Raw genomic sequence first — 10,665 nt, 5'->3', positions numbered from 1 at the left:
TCTTCTTTCTCTTCAGTAACATCTGGCCTAACTGCCACTTCATACCCTACCTTACTCAATTCGTTCACCACCGCCGCTGTATCTCTCTGTCCGCCCACCACAAGTATTTTGTTCTTTGGATCCCAAGTTAGCGAAATGAATTTGATTTAGTATTGGTTACAAATTTGGGGATAGTAGATGAGCTAGAAATTATGAACCACATTTTTTATTAGGTAAGAAATTATTGACCACATTGACCGACATGTTTTTGTTATTCTTACAGCCGACCATAGTTTTAAATGAATGGACATGATTTCATTTGATCTCATGGGTCCATGCCTTCAAATTTTATCAGATGGATAGACAAATCAATAAATAGTGTTTTAACATTGCACACCAGTACAAAAGAGAAAAAGAAAACAACATAATGAATACATTTTTAGATTTAGATAGAATCATTGAATTATTATATGTATTTACGTATAAACTTTTAATTGCTTAAGTATTTGAGGGCGGATGATTTTATTTTCTTTCTTGTTGGAATGAGAAATTATCAGACACCATTTTCTGCTCCATGTCCATTCCTTGCTGGTTGTCTTTGGAATCAATCATCAAATCTAAGAGCTTCAATTGGACATCCGCAGCTTGGATTTCGACGACCCTTATCCCCTTAATTTGTTTGTCTGCCGCCTCCCTTAGTGAAACTAAGGTCTCGTTCTCATCTCTGTTCCCTGCATATTCGTTGTTGAATCAAATGTCTCATTCCCATTCCTTGTTCCCTGCACATTTAGAACATCAAATGCAACCACATGCGGTGGAGGTTCAACCACTTCACATGAACCTTTAATTTCAATTTAATCATTTGGTAATTGTACCACACCACTCCCGTCAACTAGCTTGACCCCTTCCTCTATTTTCCTTGATGAACCAAACGTCTCAAGGATCACATCTTGTGTTCCATGTACATTTAATGCAACTGTAGCTGATGAAGGTTCAGGCACTGCACAACAACCTACACTTTGTATCAAATTACTCCCTTTCATTCACTTGATCACAACCTCTGTATTACTTAAGGAAATTAAGCTCTTTCTCACATTGCTTACTAATTGCACTCTTAGTATACTTAAGAGCACTTAAAGAGATTCATCTAATCTAGAAGTTTGTTGGTATATTCATACTTCTTGTAGCTAGTCCACTTACGAATCTTAGAGCACTCGTGAACGAACTCTACACAAACCACTTATAGAAGAGATAGCAGAATATAACAAGGTATTGCATCTCTCAAAAAGGAACGAAAGAATTTTATAACACTTACATGAAGAAGGGTGCACAGCTCATTCACAAGTGCTCAAAGATTCGTAAGTGCACAAGCTACAAGAAGTATGAAGCCTATGATAACATTGCTATCCTAGAATGAAGCTTTTATATAGGAAAAAACAGATAAGGTTTATCTAAGCAGCCAATGTGGGATTGCAACCACTTCAAAAAAACATAAAAACAATATGGGATTGCAACCACTCCCTTGTCCACCGGAAAACTAATCATCTCTGAACTAGAGAGAGACATCTGATATGCATATTTATTGTGTTCAAGATTTCAACTCTGTATTTCTAGCGTAATATAAAACAGTAATATGAGAGCAAAATTTCTTTACATATTCAACGGAAGAAAAAATGTAAAAGATTACAAGAATCAAATGAAGCAGCATCCACCAAGGCATTTGAAATGACTCAGCATAGCGCTTACCTTCTATTTTTTCTCGCTCTTCAGTAACCTACCTTACTCAACGAAAATTTAGCAAGAAAACAAAATGCCACCACCTGCTTCACAAGTTCAAACGAAACAGATGAACAATGGTCAATATGAAAGTAAATTGAAGAAAAAGAGAGCTTGTTGGTTAAGTCAGAAAAAAAAGCACCCCAGCCATTTGGAAGAATGTAAGGACACAATTACACAAATGAACAAGGAAAGAGCAAGACAACTTTTGCCGTTTCTGAAGGTTTTGATTGAATAATTAAGTGTATATACTGTGTTATTTTTTTTAGTACAAGCGATAGTCTAAATTAGATGGAAGTATGATATCTCTCACACACTGTTTTATTTATTTTAATATCAAATCATTCTCTTTCTTTGGATGAATAAAAAAAATTACAAAATGTATTCGTCACAATTTTTGTTGTCAATCGGTTTCTCAATGAAATCATCTTTCACTATTCGTTCTTTTTCCTTTTTCTAATGATGTAAGAAGTCAACATTCGAATCCTCCTCTAATTAAAATAAGTAAATAATCTCCTTTCTAATTAATAAAAATATATTGATAGATATAACGAAGAGACCATAAAAGAGATAACGATTACAAATCTTTTCTAAAATCTATAATAATTTATCAAATATAGAACGGACACGTATTTTTATATTTTAATAGCATGGTAATTGAATACTTAAGAGAAATATAAGACACACTAATAAAGGGAAAAAAAATCATAATCTCATGATAATACAATTGTTTATACATGAAATAAAACAGTCAAGAACTCATGGAACAAAAACCATATTCATTAATAACCGTAAAACAAATTCTGTACCAAAACAGATCCCTGCGTTTTCTTAAGGAAAAAAAATACAAGAATCAAATGAATGTTAACAAGGAAAAGGAAAAAAAGCCGAAAAAAAAAACACCTTAGGAAGACAAAATAGTACATTAATTAACAGCTATTTTCTTTTTTTCTATCCACCTCTTCTTGGCATTCTGAATTTCTTCTTCCCTCATCTTCAAGAGTTCGAGAAGACATTGATGATACTGCACATCAATAGCAACAAGCTCCCCCTTCAGCTCATCATACCGATCTTTGTCCACTAGAGACAACTCAGATAAGGAGCAAATGCTTGACATGTCAGCGCATGCGTCATTCATAACAACAGAATCACCAGAACCAGCTTCATAGCTCTTCTCCTTGAGCCCGCCCTGAACCATACAATCCGGACTGGAACCGTACCCATCTGAACCTGTGCAGAATTCATCAGAACTGTACTTGGCTGATTCTGAAACTTTGACATTACCGGCACATGAGGCATTAGGGACGCTGTACTCGGCTGAGCAGGCTGAGGTATCTGAAATCATTGATGCTTGGTTATCTTGATCTTCTGCATATGCCAATGGTGACAGAATATTTTGATGTGCAGGATGATCCTCACATGAACTGTTAGCTCCGCATGATGAACTTTCGGATGAAGGTTTCCAGCCTGGTACAAGCTTCATAATCAATTTGTCAATTAACTCAGCTATGACAGAGACATGTTCATGTGAAAGCTCAAGTTGCTCAACCATTTCCCCAGCAATTGACATTGCAGTATCCGAATCAAGATAGAACTCAAAATGGATATTCCTCACACGACCTGTATAGACAAATAACATTCAGGTTCACTTCATGAAAAATAAGGGGAAACAATTAACCCATTTTCATGGGAGATGCACTTACCACAGGTATCAGCAATGCGCAGAGTTAAAGAGACGGTATTATCCGTATTTTGTTCGGCTTTTAACCTGAACTCATTATTCTCCGTGAACCTCCCAAACTCCAGAGCTGAAGAGTTAGAAGTTTCATTGACACTTTTCCTACAAGATCCGAAAGAAAACTTCTGGTCGTTAGCATCTACATCCATAGGGCGAGCTTCGGCCTATGGCAAGTTCACCAACTCGGGCACAAGATTGGGTAATTGCGAAAGTTCACAACTGCGCTCCTTCAATTAAATGTAGCATCATAATAAGATTTGAAAAAAAGAAAAAGAAAGCAGAGATGAACGAAAAGTCTGAAAGAAAATGCTTGTATAATAAGAGAATGTAACTCTGCCACCACAAGGATCAACAGCAGCAAGTTCATAACCACAGTAACTGTAAAATATTTATATATGGAGCAGTGAAGTGCACATTTTCATCTGATAATTTGGGAGATTTATGAAAAGGTACCCATGCTATCGGACACTCACCCACAATTATCAGATGAAAAGGTACCCATTCTTTTTACTTTTCTCACAGCAATTCTTTCTTTACCAATTGCCATTTACTTCTTTTTGGGCCTCATTGATGGCTTGATTGATCACCATTACAGCTCTTTATCGTTGGTTTCAGTTGTTTGATCCTCCACGTAATCACTGCCCTGTTTTGTCAACAGGAATTGCGTCCAAGATTAGTTGATAGCCAATTTTATAGCGGACCATTATCTGGTGAGGAAAAGGTGAGCTTCTTGTTGCTCTTGAGTTTTGTATTTACATATGCTTCTTTTAGATTTTCAATTTTGATTGTACTAAAAAGTGATGCTGATTGCTGCTTTATATGCAAATGTTTGGATGCCCTGTAGCAGAGGGTCTTGATTTCTGATGGCGGAATTTGTTGGGTCGAGGTTGTATAGTTGCTGTAATTGCAGAAACCGTGTTGCCCTTCATGATGATGTCATTTCTAAAGCCTTGCAGGTGAAGAACTTTGCTTTGCTTTGATTAAGCTGTTGTGCTTCTTTTGATTGTCTGTCATTAAGAAAGAGACCTGCTTTGATATGCTAATGAGAATCTGTTCTTTAAAATGAAATGAATAGACGTTTACTTGTCACGATTTTGGAAGAAATGAGGAATAAAAGTTTAGCCTTCGTGTAAGTTGAAATGAAGACTCAATTCAAACTTGATTAGCCAAGGGAAGGAGGCAAGTAGTTGTTTTCTGTTTGGTTGAGGGTTTTTATGTTCTGCATTGTATTGATTTGGTTAATGTGTATATTAGATAGTCTTGTTCTGGATGTGACTATGATGAGAGGATTGCAAGAACATTACTTGATTCGGCTATTTCTTTTCCTAAAGGCTAAATCATAGGGTAGAAATGGTCGAGCCTTTCTGTTTTCACATGCAATGAACATTACAGTCCGGCCAAAAGAAAACAGACAACTCATGACTGGTCTGCACACTGTTGCTGACGTCTCCTGCTGCGACTGCCATGAGGTGCTGGGTTGGAAGTACGAGTGAGCCTATGAGGAAACGCAGAAGTAAAAGGAAGGGAAATTCGTACTTGAGAAATCAAAAATCGTCCAGGAAAACTGGTAGTATGTATGGAGGCTTTTAGTTCATCTGTCTGCATGTTAAATGTAAGTGTATGGGATGCTCATGCTTCTATTCATCTTGTTCAAGAAATCTCATCAATTGGAAATATCAATTATTGTTCCTTGTTGAGCATTCATTTCGTGTTCCTCATGTGAATATTGTATTGGGGATGATTGATTTTGTTTATAAATTGTGAATAACTCTTTCAGTTTAGCTTATGGAATTAAATTTGAAATTTTGCACACAATTTTCTGTTCCACTCATTGCATATAGAACCTTCGTGTTTCAATGGATGCCAATGGGTTTTGCACTTCAACAGAAGTTGATGATTGAATGTAGAATGAAGGGAAATAAGAACAAGAATTTGCTGATGAAGAATTACAAATTTGTGCTGGATAGGAGAAATCTGTTGCTAGTTACAAATTTGTACAAAATATATAAAGCAGATCCTTCTTCTTCACTTGCAAAGTGTCAAAGTTCCACTATCAAGAACTCGAGGTTAAAAAGAGATTCTGCTTTAAGAGGAGGGAAAAAGAAGGGAAATTTGTCGTGAACTGACTACCGCTAACAAACCAACATATAATCACAGCAGATATGTACCTAAAAGCAAATGGATTTCCAAAAGTTAAAAAATGACAAGAATCAAATGAATATTGTAGAACAAAAGGAAATAAAAAACACCCAAGCAGGAACATTGTACACCAGTTAACTATTTTCTGTTTTGCTGGGTACCCTTTCTTTGGAATTTGTCCATTAGAGACAACTCAGACAAGGAACAAATGCTTGGCAAGCTAGAAGTTCTCTATTTATACGAGATAGCAGAGTGAGCTACTTCATGAACCATACAATCAGGACTGGAACCCTACCTACCTATCTGAACCTTTACAGCATCGATCAAAACTGTACGTATCTGATCATAAAACTCTACATTCTTGGCATCTGAAGCAGAAGCAACGTTGGATGCCGAGTCCCTTGATCCGAAATTAGTTCACGCAATGCTGCAGGCTGTACCCAATGGTACAAACAAGATTATAGCATCCTTTATCACCTGCTCTCTTTCATAGTAAAAATTTTCTCTAAATTTTCTTCTTTGTTGTCTTCCATTTTCTCTTTCATAGTAAGATTTCTTTCTTATCTTCTTTTATTTCTTCCTTGGCTGGGCCAACTGATATCACCTCTGTTTTAGAAACTATCTTCCTCAATTTAGTCGCTATTAGCGCTGGATCCAACTGTCCTACAACTGTTAGCTTTTGGTTCCTGCTGCAATTTCAGAATATCTGACATTTTCCTGTCCAATTCAACTTGTGCGTCGCGGATTTCCTTATTCAAAAGCAAGAAGGCCTTCACATCCTCTTTTTGCTGCAGCTTCAATCTCTTTAACAGTATTCCACTCCCTCCTACTCCGCCTAATGGCACCACTTGACGCCTTCCATTCCCTTCGTTTCCTTGCTGTATCGTCGTGCCTGTGTTGCTTCCTGAAGACCCTCCCACATCCCCTGCTTCCTGCAGCACTTTCAGCAAATCTGACATTCTTCTTTCCAATTCATCTTGTTTGTCATGGATCTTCCTAGCCAAAAGCAAGACCTCCTTCACATCCCTTGCTTCCTGCAGCTTCAATATCTCTAACAGTATTCTAAGAGACCTATCCAACTCAACAAGTTGGTCGCTGTAACTAGGCGTTGTGCAGTTGCTGCAGCTGCCCCATGCATAACAATTCCACATACCAATATTCGACAGCTTCCTAACAAGCACTATGCCCTCCTCCATTTGTCTTTGTAGGCTCTCAATATCGTCGTTCGGGAGGCCTAACTCCACATTATGATCTCCTATCTGTTGGACGATGCGCGGCCGTAGAGATTCTAGAGTGAATTTCAAATCTCCAAGGAGGGGTTTATACTGCAAAACAGTCCTGCCCATCGATTCCATAACGGCATCATACAGCGCTACGAAGGGTGCTCCTATGGCAGCCGCTCCAACCAAAGCCAGTGCCATGGCCTCAACAACAACAATAACCCAGCGGTTTTTTTATATGTTTCAATCTAAACTTACTCACAGAACTTTGTATATGTTTCAATGTAAAATCCTGCTCTACCTTATTGGCGATCCGTTGGCTTCTTCAGACAGAAGCTCCGATCACAGAATTGCCTCTCTGTTGGACTTTCTTTCCCCGGTTTCTTGTTGGAGTTTTGCCTCAACCAAGAGAGATGGAGGGAGAGAGCAATGGAGGAAAGAAGGCACGGGTCTTTCAAATATTGGAGTCCGCTGTTTAGATTGGTACCGAGTCCAATGTTTCAAATATACTCACACCACTTAACAGACATCTAACGGTGTTAAATTTCCCCTTTCGAAGTAGTTGGTGAGAAGGGTTTTCTCTCTCCCCCTTTCGAAGTGAGAGCTTGTGTACCTGGTGGCTGCTAGGTTTTGAGTCTTTCCCTTTTGTCTCTTCACAAGATCTGGTTTTGAGTCATAAAGCTTGAAATAAATACTACTTCAAACCCTAGAATTACTAGGAATCCTAATCTAAAAACGACAAAACAAATCCTAGCATCAATAGGAATCCTAGCCTAAAAACGAAAATAACAAACCCCAGCACCACTAGGATGACTAGGAATCTTTAATTGAAGTCTAAAAAAGGTCTCAAGATGACTAAAATCTATAATAATTTCTCCAATAACGGACGCGTACGTGAATTTAATAGCATGATAATTATAGATTTGAGAGAAAGATAATATACACTAATAAAGAGGAAAAAAAAATCATAATTTCGTGATAATACAATTGTTTTTACATGAAATAAAACAGTCAAGAACTCATGGAACAAAAAAATATTCATTAATAGCCGTAAAAGCAAATTATGTATCGAAACAGATCCCTGAGTTTTCTTAAGGAAACAACCTCCCTGAGTTTTCTATACATGGGATGCCTTCCAATTTGTACATGTTGGCCCAAAAGTTCCTGTCCCCGTCAATAGGAAGATCTCAGGGAAGAAATCAAAGGCCTAATTGTTTGAATTTAATTTTATCAGATGCATTGACAAATACGATTATTTTTCTGAATTTTGTTTTTGTACTGAAAATAAGTCATATAAAATTAAACAACAACCAAAAACCACATTAATTGGGAATTGGAAATTAATTCCACTAACTTTATTCCTATAATGCCTGACAGTTGGTGACAGATAATGAAGTTCAGAGACCCCCACCCTACCCCAGCCACACACAACCTCCCTGGATCACATCCTCTTTTTGTTGATGATGGCTCCCTTTCCCTCGTCCACAAGAAGCTCTGGTTTTCAACTGGTCTCTGCTTTCTAGATTGTAAAATACTTTGCAACTTCCTCATACAATACGTGGCGCACTTACAGAACAACACCTCTCTCATTTTTTTTCTTCTACAACTTTGTTAACTCATGGAACAAGAAAATATCCATTAGTAATAGTAGAAGCAAAATGACTCAGAATAGTCTTCACTTTCTCTTCTTTTCTCTCTCTCTCTCTTCAGTAGTACGTAGCTGGGCTAACCGCCACTTCATAACCTACACCATACTTAAAAGAAAAATTTAGCAAGAAAACAAAATACCACCACCTGCTTCACAAATTCAAACAAAACAAATGAACAATGGTCAATATGAAAGTAAATTGAAGAAAACAGTTGATTACCGAGTGACATCACCTGGGACAAAACAGTTCAGAATAAAGCATAAAAGCCTGATTTTCAAGTAAAGGCCCCACAGAAAACAAGAGAGAATAGACTATGGTAAAGGCTTTTTTGTGTGTGGAGAAATACGATGGTAAAGGCTTTTTAGGACGGGAAAGGGTTAAAATGGCTATATACCCTCATTAGCATGATACTCAACTTTTCTTACTAAAAGAGTTGCATTTTTGACTTAACCCTTCACACTTACCTTTGGTTCTAAGAAAACCCCCAAAAACAATAGAAGTCGAATGCAAAAGGAAAAAAAAGGAACAAGCAATCGTACAGACCTTATAAATATGGAAAAGGGTTATTACCCACATTAGCATGATACTGAGCTTTGCTTACTTGCACTATTAAAGAAATTTTAACCTATGGAAAACCCAAGACCATGCTAGATTCAGATGGTCACCGGTTTCGTTATAAATTTATGCAAAAAATCACAACATACAACATTGTTGATCAACAATAACGAAGGAATTTCATTTAACGATTACAGGCAGTTAGTCAATAAAGCATACCCTGCGTGAGTATTGTGCATGCGAGCAAACAGTTCCAGATCGCCACCTCTTAATAGAACTGAAATAGCCAGTGTGCACATAAATTTCAATTTCGGAAACAGGCAAAACTAAATCCAATGATGCAATCCTCTAAAGTTGGATGCTACAAGCCAACATTAAATCGGAGCTCAATCATTTAGTTTGGTTACACTTTCTAGCAAGATCATTTCAGCACATTATTAGGTAGTTGAGAGACCCCAGTGCAAAACATAAAACTTAAACTAGACGCATGCTATGAATTGAAATTGTACAACATCGAACAAAATAATACTCAAGAGGCAGCATTCTGATCACTATTAAATTCAAGACTTAAGAAGTCACGATCAAAGGCATGTTTTGCACTCGTAAACAGTCAATAGACTATACTTCTTACTGACCTCCTCACATGCAAGTAAGGAATTAGACTGGCGCCGGCAGTCCTCTTTTGTTAGGGATGTGCAGTATTCCTTCAATTGTGAACCACCTTTAGTCTTGAACTGAAACAAAAAAAGACATCAATTGACTTCAGACTTCCCTGCTGATACAGCCAACCCCAGTTTTAGCATTTCTTATGCCCAAGCAATGAGTCAATCGAATAATTGAGTCCCAGTTATAACACAAAGAACAAACTGTAAGCAAAATAATATGTTCACCACAAGCCTCCTACTCATTGATTACAGAACCCAAAATCATTGCTTTGGTGCTCTTGGTCAATAAGCAGAGAAGAGAACACAAAATTTAAAAATATCACATCAATACTTATAAAGTCTAAAAGCATAAACGGTCCTTCTGGTTCCAAGTAATTTTTCGGTGTTATGCAGTGTTACCAATCCACCCGTGTTTTAGCACGTGTATATTTAGTAATAAACCTGTTGCCACCATGTGTTATAATTTTGGGGCTTGATTAGTAAGATCACGTGGTTGTGGCATTACGGTGACATACCCTGTATGACAAGTCATGTTCTTTAGTATTGTAAAACACATCACCATTTGTGATCTTAATCCTATTTATAGCTTAAATAGCAGACGGGAAATATTTTTTTACATATACCAGCTTTCCAGCAGTCTATTAAGAACAATACAAGTGAAAGTATTGACATTTGACAAACCTTGGCAGCCACAGCAGTCTCCTTAGCAGTTGGCCGGTGAATCAGGTCCAAAAGCTCCTCACCAGTTTTTCATTTTTGTAACTCCTTAAAAGTCTTCTTATTCAACAATGCCTCAAGATCCTTCATTTCCTCCTTTTCACTCCTAGGCTTATGAGACATCGAATTGGGGCTATCCATTGTTGCATTGGCCCCAAACTACCAGCTCTATGCATTGGAGGAACACCACTCATCCCTCTAGGCATTCCCATCATGCCCATACTCTA

General features: G+C 37.5%; 3 protein-coding genes across 3 annotated transcripts; 1 reads left to right on the top strand and 2 right to left on the bottom strand.

Annotated features, from left to right (window-relative positions):
• Nucleotides 1-2,517: 2,517 nt before the first annotated feature.
• Nucleotides 2,518-3,657, bottom strand: LOC148915289 (putative serine/threonine-protein kinase WNK4). The gene is made up of 2 exons (XM_089041288.1): nucleotides 3,459-3,657; nucleotides 2,518-3,375 (listed from the first exon to the last, which is right to left on the bottom strand). The coding sequence occupies exons 1-2, from the start codon at nucleotides 3,640-3,642 to the stop codon at nucleotides 2,681-2,683; spliced, it is 879 nt and encodes a 292-aa protein (XP_088897414.1). The 5' UTR covers nucleotides 3,643-3,657; the 3' UTR covers nucleotides 2,518-2,680.
• Nucleotides 3,658-3,789: 132 nt separating this feature from the next.
• On the top strand, nucleotides 3,790-5,274 carry LOC103343828 (protein yippee-like At4g27745). The gene is given in 4 exon segments (XM_089041290.1): nucleotides 3,790-3,987; nucleotides 4,152-4,214; nucleotides 4,341-4,449; nucleotides 4,837-5,274. Coding segments are annotated over 2 exon segments (321 nt in total). The 5' UTR covers nucleotides 3,790-3,987; nucleotides 4,152-4,214; nucleotides 4,341-4,356; the 3' UTR covers nucleotides 5,065-5,274.
• A 382-nt stretch (nucleotides 5,275-5,656) lies between these two features.
• On the bottom strand, nucleotides 5,657-7,627 carry LOC103344210 (uncharacterized). The gene has a single exon (XM_008247833.3). The coding sequence runs from the start codon at nucleotides 7,051-7,053 to the stop codon at nucleotides 6,265-6,267; it is 789 nt and encodes a 262-aa protein (XP_008246055.2). The 5' UTR covers nucleotides 7,054-7,627; the 3' UTR covers nucleotides 5,657-6,264.
• Nucleotides 7,628-10,665: the final 3,038 nt, after the last annotated feature.

Source organism: Prunus mume, linkage group LG7 (genome assembly GCF_029339155.1).
Source record: "Prunus mume cultivar Tortuosa linkage group LG7, ASM2933915v1, whole genome shotgun sequence".
Taxonomy (NCBI): Eukaryota; Viridiplantae; Streptophyta; class Magnoliopsida; order Rosales; family Rosaceae; genus Prunus; species Prunus mume.
Note: the sequence above shows the minus strand (reverse complement) of the source record. Positions and strands in the feature narration are given on the sequence as shown.